The sequence below is a fragment of the Sus scrofa genome, chromosome 9 (assembly GCF_054392235.1).
Source record: "Sus scrofa isolate SSC_HxYL_T2T_F1_AM1 chromosome 9, Sscrofa_HxYL_maternal_Yorkshire_Landrace_v2.0, whole genome shotgun sequence".
Classification (NCBI taxonomy): Eukaryota; Metazoa; Chordata; class Mammalia; order Artiodactyla; family Suidae; genus Sus; species Sus scrofa.
Genome location: NC_139391.1, coordinates 107214649 through 107240685, shown reverse-complemented (window position 1 = coordinate 107240685; position 26037 = coordinate 107214649). Strand labels below are relative to the sequence as shown.

The following is a 26037-nucleotide window of genomic DNA, read 5'->3' as shown; positions in this document are numbered from 1 at the left end:
CAGAAGTTTTAAGTTACTATAGTAAATGTTACTAGTTTTTCACCATCCTCAGTGAATTAGAGTTTCAAATTACAGATGAGCTTCTTAAAATACGATGTTGAAAAAATAATGACACTACTGTTAGAGTAAAAAGAATTCTGATGAAATATTGTGGCTTTTATAAAATCTTTGTGTGTTTGTGTGTGAGAAAGAGAGAGCTTACGGTGAATTAATGATAAAAGTACATTCTTAACAACCAAATTAATTTTTTCTCACTTTAAACATCACCTAATTATCAACATTTTACAGTTCATGTTTTATTTTCCCTCCTTTTTTGTTTTTGGCTCTAGTATTTTATAGCATATTAAAACATATATCAGGAGTTCCCGTCGTGGCGCAGTAGTTAACGAATCCGACTAGGAACCATGAGGTTGTGGGTTTGGTCCTTGCCCTTGCTCAGTGGGTTAATAATCCGGCGTTGCCGTGTACTGTGGTGTAGGTTGCAGACGCGGCTCGGATCCCGCGTTGCTGTGGCTCTGGCGTAGGCTGGAGGCTACAGCTCCGATTCAACCCCTAGCCTGGGAACCTCCATATGCTGCGGGAGCGGCCCAAGAAATAGCAAAAAAAAGACAGAAAACAAACAAACAAACAAACAAAAAAAACATATATCATTTCACCCCCAAATAGCTAGGATTGAAATTTTTTTATTACATAATAATGCTTATAAAATTTCACCAATATGTGTGTATATTGGTAAACTTTAAAGATTGCAATTCTCATCCCTTCCCAAAATATCATAAATGATAAGTATATAGTTTACTGGCATTAAGTACATTCACATTATGCAACTGTCACCACTGTCCATCTTCAGAGCTTTTTTCATTTTCCCAAACTGAAACTCCATACTCATTAAAGAATAACTCTCCTTTTTCTCCCCCACTCCCTACCCCAACCCTAGCCTGCCACCATTTTGCTTTCTCTATGAATTTGAATAGAATTTAAATTCTTTATGTGAGTAGAATCATAAAATATTTGTCCTTTGGGGACAGGCTTGTTTCATTTAATGTAATGTCTTCAAGGTTCATCCAACACCCATGTGTTGGGAATTTCCTTTTTAAGGCTGAATGATGTTCCACTATATGTATGTACCCCATTTTGTTTATTTATTCATCCTTTCATGGACACTTAGGTTCTTCCACCTTTGGGCTATTGTGAATAATGCTGCTATGAACATGGCTGTACAGATAAATATCTGAGTCCCTGCTTTCAATTCTTTTGGGTATATACTCAGAAGTAGAATTGCTGGATCATATAGTAATTTTATTTTTAATTTTTTGAGGAGTTACCATGCTGTTGTTTTTCCTTAACTGTTTTCTATAGTGGTTGCACTTCATGGTTTTACATTCCCACAAGCATTGCCCAAGGGTTAGATTGACTCTTAGAATCAGAAAAGTAAATAATCTAAATTAAGCTGACAAACTTCTTAACAACTAATTAAAGCATATACTTGTAAAATCAGTGTGCATTCGGCCACATCAGCATAGGAAATAAAATTTGAGGTTTGGTAAGAGAAAGAAAAGGCATTTATTGAGTGCTTGCTGTGTGCCATGGTGTTATCTTAATTTTTTTTTTTTTTTTTTTTTTTTGTCTTTTTGTCTTTTTAGGGCTGTACCCAAGGCATGTGGAGGTTCCCAGGCTAGGGGTCTAATCAGAGCTGTAGCCGCCAGCCAATGCCACAGCCACAGCAACGCCAAATCCGAGCTGCATTGGCGTCGGCGACCTATGCCACACCTTGTGGCAGTGCCAGATCCTTAACCCACTGAGGGAGCCCAGGGATTGAACCTGCAACCCCACGCCTCCCAGTCGGACTCACTTCTGCTGTGCCACGACAGGAACTTCATATCTTAATATTTTTAGATTAACACTCTTGAGTTTTTCCTAGTTTGCTCAGAGTTGCATAGCTAATATGTAAAGAATTTGGATCAGCCTCATCTTTGCTAGGCTCTGAGCCTAACTACACAGTGCTAAAGTTAACTTAATTTTTTCCCTTAAGATTGTGGTAAACAAGAGGAGAAAAGTAAAGGTGACCTTTGTTTTCCAAATTATTCTTTTTCCTAAAATTTTATTATAAAAGTTTTTAAGGGTACAGAAAAGTTGAAAGAATAATACGATGATCATGTGTAGGTTTTCCTTCTAGGTTCAACAGCGATTAATGTTTTGTCATGTACCTGCACTGAATCATTTGAAAGTAAATTGTAGACATTGTGACACTTCATTTGTAAATATTTCAGCCTTGATTTCCTAAAAGTAACCACAAAATCATGTTAATAGAACACTTAAGAAACTAGTCACATAGCCATGTCATATACAGATTGTTGTAATTCCCCCCATTCCCTCACTGTCCTGAAACACGTTATGTCTGTTTAGTTTTCTTTCTTTTCTTTTTTCCTTTTTTTTTTTTTTTTTTTTTTTGCTTTTTAGGGCCACGCCTGAGGCATGGAAGTTCTCAGGCTAGGGGTTGAATGGGAGCTACAGCTGCTGGACTACACCACAGCCACAGCAACTGAGGATCCAAGCCACTTCTTCAACCTACACCACAGCTCACGGCAACACTAGATCCTTAACATTGATCAAGGCCCGGGATCGAACCCTCATCCTCATGGATCCTAGTCGGGTTCATTAACCTCTGAGCCATGAAGGGAACTCCCTGTTTAGTTTTCTTTTGACATAGAACTGTCCTTTTTCTTTTCCAATATGACTTTTTGGAAATAGTAATTTCAATTAACTGTTATCTTACAGATTTTTCTATATTCATGACTTTAAATAAAAGTTTTATTGTGAGGGAATTTAACTTGATCTTTCGTATTTCTTATAAACTGGAAGTTAGGTATAAAGGCTTAAGTTCAGATTAAATAGTTCTGGTAAGACTATTTCATACGTGTGCTTCATATTTATCCTGTCTCAAGACATAATATTCAGTTTGTGCCGTTAATCATCATGCTAAATTTGATCACTTGGTTGAGGTGATTATTGTTAACATCTTAACAGTTTATTTTTCAACATGTATTTAGTTTATAACCTGGGAGTGATACTTTGTGAATACCTCATTTCCAAACAAACATCTTTTACCTGATGACTTTGGTATTATTTAATGATCCCTGCCTGAGTAAGACATTTCATTGGGGGTTAAAATGATACCAAACTGTTTTTAGGAGTTTCCACTGTGGTGCAATGGGTTAATGATTTGGCTTGTCTGAGGCAGTTCAGTCACCATCCTGGTGGGTTAAGGATCCTGCATTGCTGCAGGCCTTGCTGCAACTGTGGTATAGGTGGCAGATGTGTTTGGATTGGATCTTTGGCCCATAGACTGCCATATGCTGCAGGTGCAGCTATAAAAGATGAAAAAAATATGCCAAACTATTTCTAAATAAAAAATGAATGAGTTTTGGGGAGTAGGAAATTAAAAATAAATTGCTACTCATATCTGTATTAAATTTTGTAATATTTTGATTTGGGCTACTAAAGTAAATACTATAAAATAAATATTAAAAATGCCTATCAATTTTTTTGTCATAGTAAATATACATTAATATAGTGTGTTAAATAGTATGTATATTTCAAAATTGTGATCTCTGTTCCATAATGTCCTCTGTTGGCTAATGTAAATTAACTATATACCTGTATGAATTTCCATTTAATTAGATTATATTAATTCCATTAGAGCAGGCATCGTTTTAATCATTTTATGACCTTTGCCTTGCCTCTCATTGATTAGAAGAAAATAAAAAGTACTTTTAAATTAGGGAAATCCTTCCCCACTTTTTTTTAGGGCCATTCCTGTGGTATATGGAAGTTCCCAAGGTAGGGGTTGAATTGGAGTTGCAGCTGCTAGCCTACACCACAGCCACATCAATACCAGATCTGAGCCACGGCTTGCCAGGCACACCATAGCTGAAGGCAATACTGGATCCTTAATATGCTGAGCAAGGCCAAGGGTTGAACCTGTATCCACATGGATGCTGGGCAGGTTTGTTTCCACTGAGCCACAACCAGACCTCCTAAGAAATTAATTTTATCAGTCTTCTTTGTGTTGCAGATTTAAGTAGCTACTTGTTAGCTTATTTATGGGAAGGGTATATACATCTTCTTTATGAGTTAATTGGGAGCTACTTTCAGAGTTTGACATGTAGAATGATATTCTGGAATGTAGATGCCATGGGTTTATTTTCTGGCTGAATCACTGATGAACTTTATATTTTAGGGGAATAAATAGTCACCGTTTTTTAGTTTTCTCCTTTGAGGATAATGAAAATACCAGAATCAGTAAGTTCTGTTCTAAAGTATAGTTGTGGTGCCAATTTTGGCTGTACAGCAACGTGATGTACTTATATGTACATTCTTTTTTAATATTCTTTCCCATCATGGTCTATCCCAGGAGATTCCATATAGTTCCCTGTGCTATATATAGTAACACCTTCTTGTTTCAGGCTTTTTTGAGATGGGCTGCAAACTGTGCATTGAGTACTTAGGTGCAATTTGAGTTAGAATATAAGCTTCTTGAGGACAGAAACAATAACAACACTAACAGTAAGGGTTAACATTTATAGTACTTTACTCAGCACTTTATATGGACTTTTATTGAATTTTCACAGGTTCTGGAAAGTTTAGATATTAGCCTTTTGTAAGTGTTTTATAGAAGCTCAGAATAATTTAAGTAACTTGCTGAAGGATATAAAATAAGTAGTAAGTTTAGGTTTCAAATCTTTAGACAGTTTGACTTCAGTGCTCTGTGCAAAACTGTGTTAGTGTGTTTAAATTTCCTTCAGCCAGAATTGCACCATGCATTGTGAGATAGTTTGCCAAATAAATGAACTGGGCTTTGATGGAAAATTAGGACTTATACAAATGGAGATGGTAGAGATAGGCTTGTTAGGAGGGATGGTGTGGCCAGAATTGTAGAGACAGGAGTATGCATGGCATGTTCAGTGCTCTGTGAAAAGAACCATTTGGCTGGGATTGATGGTTTTGTGCAAAGTTGGGAGATAAGACTGCATGGCATTTGAAAGTCTAGCACAATCTGCCTTCTATTGCTCAGGATAAAGAATTCAGACTTCATTCTACTGTATAGCACAGGGAACTATATCCAGTCTTTTGGGATAGACCATGATGGAAGATAATATAAGAAAAGGAATGTATGTGTATATATATGACCGAGTCATTTTGCTGTGCAACAGAAATTGGCACGGCATTGTAAATCAACTACACTTTAATTAAAACGTGTAAAAAAGAAAGAATTCAGACTTCATTTCATGGGCAACAGCAATGCAGTTTTTCAGTGATAGTGTATTCAAATTGGTATTTTAGGAATATTAATTTGGTAGTATTGTATAGGATACATTGGCTGAAAAAATTATAGATTGGGTATTAGAAACTACTGCAATAGAAAAATGAAGTGATATTAGTGACAAAACAATCGGTACTCCTGGCCATGAAAAGGAAAAGATTTCTAGAGAGAAGATATGATACGGCATCATGGTTTTCAAATATATAGCAAGAAAGACGAATTTATATGTTATGTTATGGTTTCAGATGGAGAGAATAAGCGTCTATATATATTCTGAATGTGGGTAGGCCTGTAGGAGAACTGGTTCAAAAAGATGGATTTGAATTTCAGATGCAGGCAAGTAGCTTATTAGAGTTCTGTTATCAGATGCAACTCAAATTAGTGGTAAGTCCATGGGTAGTGTTTTAAAATGTGTTGTGTGTAGGAGATTCTGTTTAGTTATTAGCGTGTGTGTGGAGGGCTTTTTCTATGAGGAGCAAATCTCAGATCCTTCAGCTGTTTACAGCTTTTATTTATTTATTTATTTATTTATTGCTTTTTAGGGCTACACCTGCGGCATATAGAATTCCTAGGCTAGGGGTCAAATTGGAGCTGTAGCTGCAGGCTTATGCCACAGCCACAGCAACTCCGGACTCATGGCAACGCCTGATCCTTAATCCACTGAGCAAGGCCAGTGATCAAGTCTGGATCCTCCTGGTTACTGGTCAGATTTGTTTCTGCTGGGACACGACGGGAACTTTCTGTTTACAGCCTTTAAAAGGTCTCTAAAAACCCCGTGATTATGCATGGTCTGTTTTCCTTTACCCTGGTCAACAGTTTAACAATTTATATTCTCTTTGTCCTTCTCTCTTTGGCCTCCTTTCCCATTTTCCATATCTCTCCTGATGCTATTTTAGCATTTGGTGTAATTGAGGCCTTTGGACAGTAATCTTCCTGGCTTTGTTACCCTGTTAGTTTTCTGTTGTCTGTTATTAGCAATCCTCAAATCTTAGCTTAGTCCAGAGTTTTAGATCTTTGTATTTAATTGCCTCTTTGACATAACCACTATTAGATGTTCTATAGAACTGTAAGAGTAATATGTTCAAAACTCATCTTCCTTGCTTAATTTGTCTTGCTATGTATGTATGTTCCTTACCTCAGTACTCAAGCTCGAAAACTGGATTCTGTACTTTACCTTTACGAAGACTGTAGCCAAATCTTTTTACTTCTCCTAACAACTGCCTTTTATATCTATCTACTTTTAAAATTTTTAATTTATTTGTTTTTGGTTATGGAGCACAGCAGCTTATTGTGGTATCTTAGTTCCCAGACCAAGTTGCAACACCTAACCACTCAATTACCAGTTAACTCCCACAGCTACCTGGCTTTCCTTTTTTCTGTTCAAGGCTAATTCTCTCTAGCCTGATTCTCTCTGGCCTAAAGTTACTGTGTAACTACTTCTTTATTGGGCTCTCTACTTCACATAGGATCTTTCAATGCAATCTTCATTCTACAGCCTAAGTATGTGCTTGAAATCTAAGTGCTTGTTTGATCATATTCTGTTTAGGAGATAATGTTCAAATTCCTTAAAATATCCTCTGAGATTCTAGATGATCATAGCCTTGTTTAGCTATTCAGCTTCTCCTCAGTGCTTGTTTAGAACTTTCTCCATCCATTATCCTTCCATCCCCAGTTTCACATTTCTACTACACCAAGCTTGCTTATTTTTTAGGACTCAACTTGAAAGGAAGGCCTTTGCTACTCCCTGGACTAGATTAAGTCTCCTTGCTGTCTTTTCTCAGATCACTTTGCACTTCTATCCTGACTTGCTGAACTTCATTTTAATCATGTTTAGTTGTCTTCTTTAGGCTGTAAACTCTCTGGAATCTGTGGCTGTGATTGTTTCCAGTTAGACCTTCATTCTCTAGGTACTCGATAACTTTGGGAAATAAATGAGTTGTACTACATTGTAGTCCTTTTTGCCTGCTCAGAAGAGATGTCTGATTGTTGATTAGGAGAATTTTAGCAGGTACTTCCAACATGAAAACAGCAGAAAGGGATAATGGGATGAGAAGTTAACCAGCAGCTCACAGACAATGGGCAAATTGTCAAGTAAGCACAGGAGGCAGGTATTAATGACATGAGATCTAGAAAGAAAATGAACCATGGGTATAATACTATTTTAAGTGTGTTTGACCAATCCTGAGTTTTCAGAATTGCTATTTTATATATTCTAATCTCAAAAATAAACTTTTTTACTACATTTTACAAAGAGTATTTTGTATTTTTAATCTGAGCTTGTTTACAAAGTCTGTAAAAATATTGTAAATGAAATATTTGTTCTATTTGGAATTTATTTAGACATAAAATTAGGAATTATAATTAATTTTGTTTTAATAATTGGTTTTTAATACCATTTATTGAATAGTTTCTCCTTTCCACACAGATGTGGCATGGGAGCTTTTATCGTAAACCACTAAAGTCAAAAAGTTCCCTCTTGCTACTCAGTGATCTCTTACTACTTCCAGTCTGGGGTGATCTGTTTTTTTTCTGTTTTGTTTTTTTTTTTGTTTTGTCTTTTTGTCTTTTTTCTAGGGTCACTCCCGCAGCATATGGAAGCTCCCAGGCTAGGGGTCGAATTGGAGCTGCGGCTGCCAGCCTACACCAGAGACACAGCAACGTGGGATCCAAGGTGACCTACACCACAGCAATGCCGGATCCTTAATCCACTGAGCAAGTCCAGGGATCGAACCCGCAACCTCCTGGTTCCTAGTCGGATTCGTTAACCACTGAGCTAGTATCTGTTTTATAAAAGTCCCAATAGTTTTGACTTTTCCAGAATGTCATGTAAGTGAACTCTCTTAACTTTTTGGTGGTTTTTTTGTTTGTTTGTTTTTTGTTTTCTGCTTTTTATGGCTGCACCCTTGGCATATGGAGGTTCCCAGGCTAGGGGTACAGCCACCTCATGGTTCCTAGTCAGATTCATTTCCTCTATCCCAGGATGGGAACTCCATGTACAAATCTTGAGGTCATTTCTCTTAAGTAATACCTAGAAGTAGAATTGTTGCATTTTATGCTAAATGCATGTTTAATGTCATAAGAAACTCACTTTTCTAAAGTGGCTGTACCATTTTTCATTCCCACTAGCTCTTTGCTACTGTCAGTTTGCTAAATTTTAGCCATCTTAATGGATACGTAGTAATATTTTTTTTTTTTTTTTTTTTGTCTTTTTTTTGCCCTTTCTTGGGCCGCTTCTGCGGCATATGGAGGTTCCCAGGCTAGGGGTCGAATCGGAGCTGTAGCCACTGGCCTACACCACAGCCACAGCCACGCAGGATCCGTGCCGCATCTGCGACCTACACCACAGCTCTCGGCAACACCAGATACTTAACCCACTGAGCAAGGGCAGGGAGCGAACCCACAACCTCATGGTTCCTAGTCGGATTCGTTAACTACCGTGCCACAACGGGAACTCCCGTAGTAATATTTTATTGTGCTTTTAACTTGCAATTCCCTAGTGACTAATGATGTTGAACATCTTTTTGTATTTTCCATCGCTACCTCTTTTTTTGGTGCAGTGTCTGTTTAAACTATTATTGGGTGTTTTTTGTTATTAAATTGTGAAAGTTCTCTTTATATTCTGTGAACAAGTTTCTAATGAGATACATATTTTGGCAAATGTATTCTCCAGTTCTGTGGCTTTTTATTTTCTTAATATTGTCCTTCACACTTTTTCACACAAAAAATTGAAATATTGATGAGGTCCATTTTATAATTTATTTCTTTTATGTAGTTGATGGTTTTTGTGTCTTAACTAAGGGAGTTGGCCTAATTCAAGGTCGTACAGGTTTTCTCTTCTGTTTTCTTTTAGATACTCTTTGGTCTATGGTGCATTCTGAAAATTTTAGTATGTGAGATTGGTATCAAGGTTTCTTTACTCTTATTTTTCCTTTTTGAGTAACTTGAGAATTATTTTGTAAAGTACCCCCTCCTTCCCATCCCAGGGAGATAGTAACTAACTATACTGATTAAATTAATGACAAACTGTAATTGTTGCAGAATTATCTTTTTACTTAAAAGATACATGTATGTCTTAACCTGTTTTATTCTTTTATATCTTCATAAAATTTATTGATAGATTATGAGTTTTATTTTGGGGAGTTTTTTTTCCAGATTATTACTGGTATATAAGAAAGCTTTTGGGTTTTTTTGCATGTACTTAATAATAAATACTTTTTTTTTTTCTCTTCTTTTTTTTTTTTTTTTTTGGTCTTGTTGACTTTTCTAGGGCTGCTCCCGCAGCATATGGAGGTTCCCAGGCTAGGGGTCCAATCAGAGCTGTAGCCGCCGGCCTACACCAGAGCCACAGCAACGCGGGATCCGAGCCTCATCTGTGACCTACACCACAGCTCACGGCAATGCCAGATCCTAACCCACTGAGCAAGGCCGGGGTCGAACCTGCAACCTCCTGGTTCCTAGTTGGATTCATTAACCACTGAGCCATGACGGGAACTCCATAAATACTTAGTAATACTAAATAAATACTAACCTAAAACTTGGTGGCTTAAAACAATAACCATTTTATTGTGTCTGATAATTTTGCTTCATGTGGGGCCAACTAGAGTTGCTTAGTGGTGTTCATTTGGTGCCTAGTCTTGTCTGGGATCCAAAATGACCTTACTCATGTACCTGTTGCCCTGTCAGGGATGAGGAGGTGCTTTGCTGGGTCCCCCTCTCTCCTGTTGTCTCAGCGCCATTTCACATGATCTCCTCTTCAGGGTAGTAGGATTTCTTACACGACAGTTCAGGATTGCAAGATATCTGGGTGGAAATGGCAAGGCTTCTTCTAACCTATCTTTGGAAGTCTGAAACAGTTCCTCCTTGTACACTTATTAGGGCCTTAATAGTTCTATTTGTTTGGTAAAATTTTATTTAGAGCATATTCTGCATTGAACTGAAATAGATAAAGCACCTATGGGAGAGTTATCTAGTAGTATTAGCTAAATACCTAACTTTTAAAAATTTAGAACCTTGGAGTTCCCATCGTGGCGCAGTGGTTAACGAATCCGACTAGGAACCATGAGGTTGCGGGTTCGGTCCCTGCCCTTGCTCAGTGGGTTAATGATCCGGCGTTGCCGTGAGCTGTGGTGTAGGTTGCAGATGCGGCTCGGATCCCGCGTTGCTGTGGCTCTGGCGTAGGCCGGTGGCTACAGCTCTGATTGGACCCCCTAGCCTGGGAACCTCCATATGCTGCGGGAGCGGCCCAAGAAATAGCAATAACAACAACAACAACAAAAGACAAACGACAAAAAAAACAAACAAACAAACAAACAAAAAAAAAACAAATAAAAATTTAGAATCTTAATTGGTTGTATGAAAACTATAATTAGGAGTATATAACAAGAGCAGTTGTTCTCACATTATGTTCTTATATTAACCAGAAAGAACTGTATGGTTTACTATTTGGATTATAGAGTATATTTCTAATTAAATAATGTAACTGTGTAATGTTGACTAAGAGGTCTAGAATGACCCAGGTTTTGTATGTCACACTTTATACGACAGCTGCAGTATAAGATTCAGTGATTAGCGAGTTCCCATTGTGGTGTAGTGGAAACGAATCTAACTAGTATCCATGAGGATGTGGGTTCAATCCCTGGCCTTGCTCATTGGGTCAGTGATTCGGCATTGCAGTGAGCTGTGGTGTAGGTTGCAGAAGACGCTCAGCTCCTGCATTGCTGCAGCTGTGGCTGGTGGCTGTAGCTCCGATTTGATCCCTAGCCTGGGAACTTCCAAATGCTGCGGTACAGCCCTAAAAAGAAAAAAAAAAAAAAAAAGGAAAAAAGAAGTAATTGTACTTCAGCTTTAGAAGTAAATTTTTCCTTCTAGGTCAATAGGGAAAACCTGAGTTACGGTGGGAGAGGGAGCCCAAATTACTTTTCCGTCTTATTCCTGGCTTGGCATTTGATAGGAAAACAAAAATAAATACATATATACCTATTACTTTTCTTTTGGTGTTCTTGGAACTACTATTGCTGTACTATTTTGCAACTCCGCATTTTATTAGATGCTTTCCTAATAAAATTCTACTATTTGTATTTAATAACAATAGCTACATGTATTAAATGCCTTTAAAATACTGGGCGTAGAGTTGAAGATAATGGATATGTTGCCTTTAATTCTTTTTTTTCCCCTTTTTTGGCCACACGTGTGGCATGTAGCATTCCCAGGCCAGGAACTCTATGCTGCAGTTGCAACCTGTATAGCTGTGACCTGTGCCACAGCCATAGCTGTGGCAATGCTGGAACTTTAACCCACTGAGTCTGGCTGTGGATCGAACCCATGGCATCTTAGATACAATGCCAGATCCTTAACCTGCTGCGCCACAGTAGAAATTCCAAATTCTTGTAAAAAAAAAAATCTAAAAGATGCTGTTTATCTTTGACAGATAAGAGTGCTGGGGCACAACACAGTTGAGTAGCTTGTTTTGTATTAGTGGTAGAGCTGAAATTTGAACTTAAAATATGTCTAACTGCAAATCCTGAGCTATTTCCACTATATAGTAGACCACCCTATCCAGGATCTTATATTCTGCATTTTCGTTTCCTTATGCTCAGCCACTGTTTGAAACGATTAAATGGGAAATTTCAGAAATAAATAATTCATAAATTTTAAACTGTGCACCGTTCTGAGTAGCATGATAGAATCTTACACCATCCTGCTCCATCCCTCTGAGGTAATGAATCATGCCTTTGTCCACTGCATACACTTACCTGTCTATTAGTCACTTAGCAGCCATCTCAGTTACCAGATCTACTGTTGCAGCATCACAGTGCTTGTGCTCAAGTAACCCTTATTTTACCTAATAATGGCCCCAAAGCACAAGAGTAGTGATTCTGGCAATTCAAATGTTCTCTTGCTGTGTTTAGTGTATAAATTAAACTTTATTATAGGTATGTATATATGTCTAAGAAAAACATGATATCTATAAGGTTCAATACTATTTTTGATTTCAGGCATCCACCTGGGATTTTGGAACATAACGACCCAGGATAAGTGGAGACTACTGTATTACAGTACATTTAAAGTTTCTTAATTCCCAGCTGTCTTAAACTGTTCCATTTTCAACATTCTGTTTTTTCTTTTTTCCTTTGTGTCTCCAGTATGTTAGCTAAAGCAACCTGCCTATTCCTGAATGGTAAGAGAGGTAAGAATTGTACAGTTTGAACTTCCTCATAGTACTTTCAGGCAGAAACTTTTTTGCATTATTCCACAAAACATAAAATGTTACTGTCTGAGTCATTGTACTAAAAATTCCTCCTTTATAAAAGAAAGAAAGAAACAGAATCAAGGAATACTAGGAGTCTTCAGAGATCAGTTAGTATAGCCCCTGATGATTATAGGAAGTTCAAGCAGCCGAAGCTCCACAATTCTTCCTCAGTTGAGCATTTCGCAGGTCTTTGTATTCTCAGTAGATTGGGTCTGCACAAGTCTTTCAAATCTCAGGGTTCTTAATGTATCACTTTTTACAGTTAGGTCCATAAGGACAGTTCACCCTGATTTCAGCAGTTTCCCTCAGCATGGACGGGTAAGTAACTCTAGAGAAATCAGGTGTTTTAAGTACCATCTGCTTCATGCCTGTCAGATCTTAGCCAACCCTTAATTAGGAAAGAAGGGTTTTCTTCTTTTCCTCCCAAGTTTTTGTGGCCTGTTTATATATTATTCCTTCCCCTGTCATACAACTGGGGAAGACGTGGCGTGGAAGAACTAGAAGTAGTGCTTATATGTGTAGGTCATAAGATAGAAACTATCTCTTACTTTAAATACCGTAAAACATTTGTGATTCAAATAATTCTCTTTGTGTTTATTGGTTTTCTTTCCTAATGTATGGTATAAGAAGTTTTAACTAGAAACAAGGGGACCTGGCTAGGAGTTGTCCTAGTTCTGCCACTTAGTATCTATTCCTGGGAAGATCTTTTAAATGATCTGGGCACTAATTTTTTTCCTCTGTAAAATGAGGATAGTAGGTGAGCTCTCTAGGTTGTTTGTATGAAAAAACAAATTCTTTGGAAACTTTTCTGACAACTGGCCCACTCCACTATTATGTTACTCTTCTCTTGTTGTATCTCCACCATGTATCCTCTTTATTTCTAGAGTCTTATAAAAGAATTTATGTACTTTCTTATATCATGATTTCTCTAATTTGTCCTCTACTTCTGTCTTTCTTAAGTGGATTCAGCAAGCGTTTACTGACTGCGTATGCTTGGCACTGTAGGGGAGATACAAAGAAGAAAACTTTATATTTCTTGCTATTAGAGTATTTGTAATTTAATTGGAAAGAAAATTAGCTGCAGTGTGGGCATCACTCCATATGGTACTCATCGTTTCCACATTTTATGCATATTGACCCCTTTTTTTTGGTCTTCTGTGACTGCTGACCTTTTAGATGCTTGTCATTAGTAATTTGTTTTTGTTTAACCGTTTTTTCCTTTTGCCCCTGGAAACTTCACTCTATTGAACATCATTTGTATGCAAAACACTATTTTATTTTTAAAATTTTTTATTTTTTTATTTTTATTTTTTTTGCTTTTCAGGGCCATGACTACAGCATATGGAGATTTGAAGGCTAGGGGTTGAATTGGAGCTATAGCTGCCAGCCTACACCACAGCTGCAGCAATGCCAGATTGGAGCCGCGTCTGTGATCTACACCACAGCTCACGGCAATACCGAATCCTTAACCTACTGAGCGAGGCCAGGGATTGAACCTGCATCCTAGTCTGGTTATGGCCTGCTGAGCCACAATGGAAATTTCTCAAAACACTATTTTAGATTCTGTAGAAGATAACAAAGATGCATAAGATATGATAACTACAAGATTTTATAATCCAGTAGAGCAGATGAAGCAGCTACACAATCAGAATTCAAATCATAAGAGACAGAAGCAATGATCATTTTTAGTTGTAGTGCTCTAGGAGTGCTTAATGAAAGGTGAATTTCAGCTAGATTTTGCAGGATGTATAGAATTTTGATAGGCAGAGACATTCTAGCTAAATAGTATTAGCAAAAATATTGGAGTAAGACATTTGAGTAACAATGAATCAATCTGGAATCTTGTATATATATACACATATGGTTGAGTAGTAGATGAAATTATTAAAAGATAAAATGAGTCTTGACTATAAAGATTCTTGAATGGCATACTATAGGAATTTTCTCTTTTGGGTAGGGTTTGTTTGCTTAAAGCAGAAGAAAGTGACATGATAAGCTATACTTGCACAGAATATTTTTTGGTCACTGTGTTTATTGGATTAGTGAAGAGAAACACTAAGTAGGAAGATCTCCTTTCAAAAGTTAATGAATCAGTGATGGTGGTAGTTATGGAAAGGGAAAGGAAGATAGACATATTTTAATGGAAAAATAAACTAAACTGAGCAAGTGACTTAATGTGAGGGGAAAACAGAAGAAAAGTATTTTAAAAGTTTTTGAGAATTTTAAAAATGTGAATGTTGGAGGATATTGTGCCGTTAATAAATAGAGACTAAAGGAGAGCATGAACTTTTTTTATATGAGAAAGATGTTAATTTTGGTTTTAAATATATTTCTTATGGAGATGAAGGTGTGGAGCTTGGTAGAAGGGTTGAGTTGGGTAGAAGGGTTGAGTTGGGTTGCCTAAAGTTATAGTTTAAATCTTAGGATTGTGCTTTTAGAAGAAATACAGAAAAAATACAAGAGAAACATGCCTAGGATAGATCCTAGGGGAGTGTGCAGGTTTTAGATGATAGATTGTGAATGATTGAGTAGTCAGATAGGGTAGTGCAGTTTCAGTGAAACTTAGGGAGAATTTTGGTGAGGAGGTCAACAATGTCTGTTGCAGTAAGGACCAAGGAGAAAGGGCTGAGAATACATTGGATTTGATGGGCTTTAAAATTTTTTGTGTATTTATTTGCTTTTTAAGACCATACCTGCAGCATATGGAGGCTAAGAGTCAAATCAGGACTGCTGCTGCTGGCCTGTGCCACAGCAACGCCAGATCGGAAGCACGTCTGTGACCTACACCACAGCTCACAGCAACACTGGATCCTTAACCCACTGAGTGAGGCCAGGGATCAAACCCACATCCACATGGATACTAGTTGTGTTCATAACCTGCCAAGCCACAAAGGTTTTTGTTTATATTTCCTATTTAATCTTTACATAAAACTCCATTTTAAAGTTGAAACTGGAGATCTGAAAGTTTGTTAGCAAGGTTTTGCAGAACTTAAGCATGAACCTAGGTATTCAGAGCTTAAAGGCTTCCCACTTTCTCATAGCTATAACATGTAAACATGTAACATAGCATCTTTATATTATCTGTAACACGATTACAGAAAATTTAAGGAGGAATTTAAAATTAGATTTTGAAAAAGAATGTGCTCTGCCAAGAAGCCAAAAATTCTAGGAAGGGTGAAAGGTAGGTCGAAAGACTGAGGCAGGTGTATATGTTGGGACGGCAGTTGTGCCACAGAAATACTTTTCCACTTTGTATATAGAGCTAATTTGTTTTTGCTTCCTTTGCTTTAAAGATTTTTAGGAGGTAACTGCAGTTACCTTGTCAGTCACTATTATTGTCTTGGCTCTGCCATTGTATTTGATTCTGTAGATGTTTTTTATATAATGACCCTAACAGCTTCAGCTTATTTTTGCTTGAACTTTTAATATCCTACTTAAGGCATATTTCAAGCCTCCTTTTCCTGTATTAGAAAGCCAATATACTTCTATTGACAAAACTTAGAAACTTTTTGCCATTTAAAAATAATGGCTTTTGCGGGGGTCAAGGCTTTTAATAATTTGTACTATTATCTTTTAGTCTGTTTTCTGAATGTGTGTATATTGTAAATTTTTTAAAAAATTATAATGTGTGGAGTTCCTGACATGGCACAGTAGTTAACGGATCCGACTAGGAACCATGAAGTTGCGGGTTCGATCCCTGCCCTTGCTCAGTGGGTTAACGATCCGGTGTTGCGGTGAGCTGTGGTGTAGGTCGAAGACGCGGCTCAGATCCTGCGTTGCTGTGTCTCTGGCGTAGGCGGGTGGCTACAGCTCTGATTAGACCCCTAGCCTGGGAACCTCCATATGCTGAGAGAGTGGCCCTAGAAAAGGCAAAAAGACAAAAAAAAAAAAAATATATATATATATATAATGTGTTAAGGCAGGTATATATGACAAATCTCTGGCACCTTCTCTTATTTTGCTGTGAACCTAAAACTGCTCTAAGAAAATAAAGTCTATAAATAAATATATAAAATCTATAAAAATTGGGTCACACTGGTGTTCCCATTGTGGTGCAACAGAAACAAATCCGACTAGGAACCATGAGGTTGCGGGTTCGATCCCTGGCCTCACTCAGGATCCGGCGTTGCCGTTGCCGTGGGCTGTGGTGTAGGTCGCAGACGCAGCTTGGATCTGGTGTTGCTGTGGCTGTGGTGTAGGCCCGCAGCTGTAGCTCCAATTGGACCCCTAGCCTGGGAACCTCCATATTGCGTGAGTGTGCCCCTATAAAGGAAATAAAAATAAAAAAAATTGGGTCGTACTGTATTATAGTTTTATTTCCTGGAAAACTAGTTTTAATTTTATTTTGAAAAATATTTTGTGACTGTTGTAGGTTTATAGCATATCATATTCTTTATATTCCATTAAAATTCTCTGGTTTTTTTTTTTTTTTTTTTTTTTTTTTTTTTGTCTTTTTGCTATTTCTTTGGGCCGCTCCCGCGGCATATAGAGCTTCCCAGGCTAGGGGTCGAATTGGAGCTGTGGCCACCGGCCTACGCCAGAGCCACAGCAACGCAGGATCTGAGCCGCATCTGCAACCTACACCACAGCTCACGGCAACGCCGGATCGTTAACCCACTGAGCAAGGGCAGGGATCGAACCCGCAACCTCATGGTTCCTAGTCGCTTTCGTTAACCACTGCGCCACGACGGGAACTCCTCTCTGATTATTTTAATCTATTTGGTTAGAAGTCAGGATCATGGTTATCCTCAGGAGTGCTGCATAAAGATTGAAAACACAGAGGGGTTTTGGGGTGCTGTTCATTTTTGTTAAAATGGAGGTATCTACTTACATGCTTTTTTCTTTATATTTTACTATAATAAACTTTGAAGAGTTATAATATTTAGTGAAATAATCCTTTTAGGTTAATAATAATAGGGATGATTTACTAGAGATAGAAATGCAGAGACATTTCAGATGACTTATTTTCTTTCTTTCTTTCTTTTTCCTCAAGGCCGCACCTGCAGCATATGGAAGTTCCCAGGGTTGAATCGGAGCTGCAGCTGCTACCCTGTGCCATAAGCCACAGCACTGCAGGAACTGAGCTGCATCTTCAACCCATACCACAGCTCACGGCAACACCAGATCCTTAAGTCACTGAGTGAGGTCAGGGATCAAACCTGCATCCTCATGGATACTGGTCAGATTCATTTCCACTGAGCCAGGATGGGAACTCTCTGATGACTATTTTCTCTGGTTGTGATTTTAAATGATATATAACTGGGTCATTTAATGGGAGTTCCATGGTGGCTCAGCAGGTTAAGGATCTGGTGTTGTCGCTGATGTGGTGTGGGTCACTGCTATGACATGTTTGATCCCTTGTGTGGGAACTTCCACATGCTACAGGTGTAGCCAAAAAAAAAAAAAAAAAGTGTGTTTACTTAGGAAATACTAACTTGTGTATGTGTCTAAGCTCCGGCTATTTGGACTGACATTTTATGACTGAAGGATAGCTTATAACATGATTTTAAGGATTTTAAAACATCACAGAATAAGAGTAGTGTACTAACCTGAAGTATGAGAATAGCGTTAATATATTCTAGAATTTTAGAGTAAATTATATATGAAGAGATGAAGACCATATCTAGCTTATTCACCTCTGTATCCCTAACCCTTTTATTTTATTCAGCATTGTATGTTTATTAAGTCAATGAGTCCATCTTTTGGTTTGCTTGAACATTAGCTCATCTGCTTTGAGTAAGATCACTTGAAAAAAAGCACTCTGTCAGTTTAATAGGTAGACATATCTTACTTGAATTTGTATTTTTTTAATTAATGAGTGTAGGTTTAAAAATGTTTATTAAATACATGGATTTAATTTTTTTAAGAATTAACTGTTTAAAGAGTTCCTGCTGTGGTGCAGTGGGTTAGGAATCCAAGTGCATCAGATCAGGTCACTGTGGAAGCATGGTTTTGATCCCCAGCTGGCATAGTGAGTTGAAGTAGCTGTAGCTGGGATTCAATCCCTGGCCCGGCAAATGCCATATGCCAAGGGTATGGTCGTTAAAAAAAAGAAAGAATTTAAGTAATCTAGAACATTGTTCACTATGGCAGCCCCTAGGCTCTTGTGGCTATTGAACAGTTAAAGTTTTTAGGGCTGAACCTGCAGCATATGGAGGTTCCCAGGCTAGGGGTCTAATCGGAGCCACAGCTGCCAGCCTACGCCACAGTCACAGCAACACCAGATCCAAGCCGTGTCTGTGACCTACACCACAGCCCACGGCAACACTGGATCCTCAACCCACTGAGTGAGGCCAGATACCGAACCCACAACCTCATGGGTCCTAGTCGGATTCGTTTCCACTGCCCCACGACAGGAACTCCAGTTGAACTCCTTTGAATTGAGATGTGCCATAAGTATAGACTGGACTTTGAAATCTTACTATGAAAAAAAGTAATGTAAAACATCTCAATAATTTTTTAGCATTGGGGAGTTCCGTAGTGGCGCAGCAGAATTGAATCAGACTAGGAACCATGCGGTTGCAGGTTCAATCCCTGGCTTCACTCAGTGGGTTGAGGATCCAGTGTTGCTGTGAGCTGTGGTGTGTAGGTCACAAACACGGCTTGGATCTGGCATTGCTGTGACTGTGGCGTAGGCTGGCAGCTGTGGCTCCGATTAGACCCCTAGCCTGGAACCCTCCATATGCCGTGGGCTTGCCCCAAAAAAAGCAAAAATAAACAACAACAATAAAAAATTTTAGCATTGGTTTCATGTTGAAATGATATTTTAGATATTTTGACTAAAATAAAGTATATTACTAAAATTAGTTTTACTGGTTTCCTTTTGTTTTTAATGTGACTACTAGAAAATTTAAGTTTACATATGTGGTAATTAGCATTATCTTCTTCTTTGACAGTGCTGATCTAGACAGTAATCTAAATCACTAGGTGACTAGGACCTGAATTCAGGGTAGTATTTATGAAAAAAAAAAAGAGATTTTAATAAATTTACAGTATGCATATATATTATTATAATTTGGGGTGTTACATTACAGGATATTTTGCATTTTTCGTGTGCTCCAATCATGGCTTTGTAATCATTAGTAAGATTTTGAGGACAAGGACTACATCACGATTTTAAAATTCTCCTCTACATCTTAGCTTTTGCTGGGTGCATAGGAGCTTGATTGAACAAATAACCATTAATTGGATACCAAATAATTTTATATAAACATGAAGTTTGAATTTTTTAAATGCAGATCAATGATTCTTAGAGTTCCTATACCTTTTAATATAATAGCATCACCAGCTAGCCAGGTTAGTCATATTTTTTTTAAAAAGTACAAGGCTAAGGGAACTAATATCTAATTTTATATATATGTATATAAAATCAGGCTCTTGGTAATCATTTTATATCTTTCTTCATTTAGTCCTCGTAATAACCTATGAAAAAGGTAACGGCCATCATTTTACATATTAGGAAACTGAGACTGCATTTTTCCAGTGGTAACTCTGGATATGCCCAACTTTAAAAGTAGAGTTTCTATACTGTAGTTTATTCTCTCAATTCAAGTTAGCCAGTTATTTTAAGTGATTTGAAGTTAGTCTAATATTGTGGTGGACATGAAGTAAATGAATGATAATCTTTAGAGTGGAATGTGTAGTGATAAATTTTGACAGTTTGTGATGTGTGTGTTATGTATTCCATGTTTAATATGTGAAAGGAAATTTAGAAATATTTCCTAAAATCTTAGGGAAAGAAAAAAGAATGTGTTTATTTTTCATTCCGACTTTCTTGGTATATTGTAATTTTTGAAATTGCACTGTAGTTCATGAAAAAAAATTATAAAATTATTGTCAATATTTTGAATTTTCAGATAAAATCAAAGACAAAATTAAGGAGAGAGATAAAGAAAAGGAGAGAGAAAAAAAGAAGCATAAAGTAATGAATGAGATCAAGAAAGAAAATGGAGAAGTTAAGATTTTGCTGAAAAGTAAGTTTGTATTTAGTGATTTTGGTTGTACTATATTGTTCAGTATGCTTAGTGATTAAAATAAGATTATGTTGGTGCTGAATTTTGCTGAGAGTAATCGTTTGTGGTTAAAATATGAAATGTAAATATAATAATGAGTTTTTCTAATCTGTATAGTATATGTCTTTAGTGTATTTAGTGAGCTGTTAAAAAGTAGTGAACATAATTATTAGGTTCCTTAAATTATTTTAAAATAGTTCCCGTTGTGGCTCAGGGCTTAGTGAATCCGACTAGGAACCATGAGCTTGCGGGTTCGATCCCTGGCTTTGCTCAGTGGGTTAAGGATCCGGCGTTGCCGTGAGCTGTGGTGTAGGTTGCAGATGTGGCTCAGATCCCGCGTTGCTGTGTCTCTGGTGTAGGCTGGGGGCTACAGCTCCGATTAGACCCCTAGCCTGGGAATCTCCATATGCCACGGGAGCGGCCCAAGAAATGGCAAAAAGACAAAAAAATAATAATAATGAAATAAAATAAAATAAAATAGTTTGTGTAATTTTTGTGTTTGCATTACTAGTATTTATACATATTTAGATAGTAATAGAAGGCTAAAGCAGTTTTTAGCATGATAGGCATGATGGAGGAAGTGATCTCAAATATTTAATGAAAATCACTATAACATTGTCTGTAGTTTAGAGGGAGCATTTTATTCTGAGCTATAAATAAAGAAGGTGTACTGTTTTACTGCATGTTTCTTGCATGCTTAAGAATATTCTCCTTGTTTCTTGTTTTTTTCTCTATTGTTATAACCGCTTTCACTTGTTTATACATGGGAGTAGATGGTAAGGTAACAATACAAATCTTATCAGTAAATCTGAATTTTTCCAGAGAGAATTTGTGATAAAAGAACAGTTTTAAATGCACTCAGCAAGGTAAAGATAAGAAGAGTTGGTGGCATTTGATTTCTAGATAGCTAGCAAATTTGTTAGCTGATCCAACAAGTTAACTTGTGAATTAGAACCTGTAGCATGTAGACTTTGATTAATTTAGTATTGAATTCATGTGTTGATAAACCTTTATAGCTACATAAGAAAGGAAAGGCCGTAGCACTGCAAGTGCAATGAAATAACTGTTTAGTTTATATTATTTAAGGTAAACAGAGTATTAGAATACACTATTTCGTTTCATTCTCATGTTTCCAGATGGTCTTCGATGGCACTTTAAGCCCTATTTTCTACTTGTCAGACTTTATTCTCTATAAAATTCTTTTGACCTTGAAGAAACATGACAGAGCTTTAAGTTTTGTGGGTTTATTTTATTTTATTTTTTTTTTAGGGCCGCACCTGTGGCATATGGAAGTTCCCAGGCTAGGGATCGAATTGGAGCTGTAGCTGCTGGCCTGCACCACAGCTACAGCAATGCCAGATCTGAGCCATGTCTGCGACCTACACCACAGCTGCTCAATGCCAGATCCTTAACCTACTGAGTGAGGCCAGGGATCGAGGCCAGAGATCAAATCTGCATCCTCATGGATGTTAGTTAGTCAGAGTTGTTTCTGCTGAGCCATGACGGGAACTCAAATACTTGTTTTTGTTTATTGGTTTAGTCACCTATTCATTTACTTATTCATTCGAATGCACAGTGATAAAATTCCAGTCACTTGGTTGAATGCTAGATTGCTGACATACTATTAATGTGAAATAGGTGAATCTAAAAATAACATATGCAAGCAAAATTTTAAATAGCCTAAATAAATGGAGATTTTCTATTAATATTCAGTAGTCATCTTGACTTTGAGGTAAATGAAAAAATTTAAGAGATATTTTGAACTGAGGTAAACTGAATTACTGCCTTGCAGAATTGTGAAGATTAAATGAGATAAAGTATGGGGGAAGTGCCAAGTACTGTGCCTGGACCAAAGACATTCATCAAGTAGATATGAATCTTTCTTGTAAACGTGTATGAAAGATTAACTCTTGTGATTAAAAAACAACAAATCTCCTTTCCTCAGTGGGTAGTATATAGATAATAAAATGAATAAAAACATGATTAATTTGGGAAAAGGTGCCTGTGCCATTGTAAGCACTGAGTAAGTGTTAGCTCTTCTTGTCCGGCAAAAACAATTTGTTCTGCCTGTGTGGCCATTTCCCACGTGAGCTGAGGGTCAGGGAAAGGCATCCTTTGTTACTCTTGTCCTAGAGCAACAAGAGTATCAATTAAGTAGGGGCAGTAAGGATTCTATCATATACTGCTTTATGCCCCCTTTTCCTTTATAGCTTCCAATTTCTATTCTCTCCCTATAATTTTCTCCGTCTGAAAATGGTAATGTTGCAGGTTATGGTACACACAGACGTTGATTGTTTGGTGATGGCACTTGAATATCTAAAATAGATGCTAACTCTTACTCCACACCAATCTCATTTCCTCCAAGTTTTCATTAAAACTGCATAGAGTGTGATTATAAATAAATGCTTAATTATAATGCAGAAATCTTATAAATGTTTTTCACCAATAAAATAGGAGTTTGCTTTATTAGAAACAGCTTAAAGAAGCAAATATATTTGAAACATAAGCTTATTTAGCTCATCCTTATATAGCTAATGTCTACTAACTAATTTTTCTGAGCATACTATTATGTTCCAGACATTTTTACGTTGTTTATTGATAAGTTGTAAGAACATAGTTGTTTATGACTGTAATATTTTTCAGAATAAATTTTATCATTATAGCATATCAGAGAAGCTTGGTAGTGAGCAGGGGGAAAGGGGATTAAAAGAAGCCAATGTTCAAAATGATTGGTAGTGTACTAAAGGTCACAGGTAGCTAATTCACAACAGAAAGGGCGAAAATATTGCTGTGCAAAAAAAGTTGTTCCCCAAAGACCAAAGGTTAAACATAGCTAAGCTAATTACTGCTTTGGTTCTGTGTATGATAATAGAATTACAGATGTTAATTCCCATATTAGATATGAAATCAGATCCATTATTTCAGGGCAATTTTTATTTTTTTCTCTGTTAACACTAACATATTGAAGTTAGTAGTGGAAATTGTTCCAGTGAATTTGTGATTTTTACAGATTTTTAAAAATAATTTGTCATTAACAGTGTATGCTGTTTTTGTATCTCTGTATGTTTTTTTTTTTGTCTCTTGAGTGTCTCTTTCTTCTGGCTGTGTGTGTGTCTGTATCTCTCTCTGTGTCTGATTCTGTCTTTGGCTATATGTGCATATGTCTGCTGTATGTATCTTTCTCTCTCTCTCAGGCTCACTATGTGCATGTCTGAACCTTTGTGGGGGAGGTTCTCCTGTAGCCTTATACTTTTATATTTTTTGAGGGTCCAGATTACTTAGACAACAATTTTTTGTTATGAGTATTTACCAGTATCCTTTAAAAATCACTTCAGTTCTGATTTATTGGGCTCTGTTTGAAGAATTATGAAATTAGAGTAATATGTACTTTAAATATCTTGTAGTATGAGAAGAACATTAATTTTCAAAATGGTTTTCTTTCCTTAAGTATGCCCACATGTGTATCTGTTGCATTTCATATATCATTCTAAAGTAGGAAATGAGTGAGAGATTATATTAAACTTTAAAAAATATGTCTAGTAGAGTTCCCGTCGTGGCGCAGTGGTTAACGAATCCGACTAGGAACCATGAGGTTGCGGGTTTGGTCCCTGCCCTTGCTCAGTGGGTTAACGATCCGGCGTTGCCGTGAGCTGTGGTGTAGGTTGCAGACGAGGCTCGGATCCCGCGTTGCTGTGGCTCTGGCGTAGGCCGGTGGCTACAGCTCCGATTCAACCCCTAGCCTGGGAACCTCCATATGCCGCGGGAGCGGCCCAAGAAATAGCAACAACAACAACAACAAAAGACAAAAAGACAAAAAAAAAAAAAAAAAATATGTCTAGTGAAGGCTGATGCCTTGATTTGGTTTAAATGTAAAGAATGCTTTTTTTTTTTTTTTTTTTCTTTTTAGGGCTGTACCCACAGCAGGCGTATGGAGGCTCCCAGGCTAGGGGTTGAATTGGAGCTACAGTTGCTGGCCACAACCACAGCCACAGTCCCACAGGATCCAAGCCAAGTCTGCAACCTACACCACAGCTCACGGCAACGCCGGATCCTTAACCCACTGAGCAAGCCCAGAGATCGAACCCAAAACCTCATGGTTCCTAGTCGGATTCATTTCCGATGTACCACAACAGGAACTCCAAGAATGCCCCAAGGCTACCCCCAGGTTTGGTGATTTGCTAGGAGGACTTACAGGCCTTGGCATAAATTTGTACTCATGGCTATGATTTGTTATAGTAGAGGATACAAAGTAAAATCAGTAAGGAGAAAAGGCATATACGACGATTCCAGAAATCAGGCGCAAGCTTCCAGGAGTCCTGTCCTAGTGGAGTCAAACAGGATGCACTTAATTCTTCCAGTAGTTAATCATGACAACATACATGAAATGTTTTCTACCAGGAAACCTCATTAGAGACACAGTAGTCAGGGTTTCTTTTGGGGGCTGGTCACATTAAGGTACCCCCTGTCTAGTGTGTAGGAAAATCCCAGACTCCTAGTTTAGGTGCAGTGAGCCACTCTTATCAGAGAATGGTAGTAACCTTCCCGAAATACAAGTTCTCAGATGCCAGCCAAGGGCCAGCTTTGCACTCAGGGCTTTCTAAGGACAGTCTCAGGCCACTTATGTTAACTCTTTTCTGGACATTGTGCTCACCTTAATATTTAGTTATGTTTTTATTTTTTTATCCATTCATTCATTCATTCATTCATTTAATTTTCTTTTTAGGGCTGCTCCTGTGGCAAATGGAAGTTCCCAGGCTAGAGGTCAAATTGGAGTGTAGCTGCTGGCTATAGTCACAGCCACTGCAATGCCACATCCAAGCTGTATCTGCAACCTATGCTGCAGCTTGTGGCAGCACAGGATCCTTAAACTGAGTGACGCCAGGGATCAAACCTGCATCCTCATGGATACCAGTCAGGTTCTTAACCCTCTGATCATCTGATTATTTATAGAGTAGTGTATCAAGGATGTTTAATTTCTTGATGCTCAGTATAAGAATCACTTGACTGATTTCTTACTGGTTTGCATTTTCTTTTATAACTAGTACTATTTTCATCCATCCTTGTGACTAAGAAATACTTTCATACTTATTTTAAAGTAATATGTAGTCTAATAACTGGATATTTTCTATTTTAACTTATTTTTCTTTTTTGGCCACCCCCATGGCATATGGAAGATCCTGGGCTAGCGATTGAATCTGAGCCACAGCTGTGGCCACGCTGGCCCCTTAATCCACTGTGCTACAGTGGGAACTCCTATTTTAACTTTTTTTTTAATGTTAGGTGTAAATGTAATATGATATCAAGCTTATATTTCCATTCAAATGAAACTGCTTATTTTGGCAAACCATCTAGGAAAGGGTTCAGTAGTAAGTACCGGGCAGGATAAGGATATTTAAGGGAAAGGAAATACCTTTGCCAGTAGTAGAAGGATAAAGTAAGGCTAGGTGTGTTTC

The 26037-nt window shown here is 37.5% G+C and overlaps 1 protein-coding gene across 4 annotated transcripts in view; it reads left to right on the top strand.

Annotated features, from left to right (window-relative positions):
* RSBN1L (round spermatid basic protein 1 like) overlaps window positions 1–26037 on the top strand; it is a 71329-nt gene that overhangs the window by 7029 nt on the left and 38263 nt on the right. For all 4 annotated transcript variants that reach the window (XR_014816055.1, XM_084977423.1, XM_021102552.2 and 1 more), the window contains exon 2: window positions 20429–20545. Coding sequence is in view for 3 of the 4 variants with exons in the window: in XM_084977423.1 (XP_084833549.1) it covers window positions 20429–20545 (117 nt within the window). In the remaining variant the exon portion in view is untranslated. The remainder of the gene's footprint in view (window positions 1–20428; window positions 20546–26037) is intronic.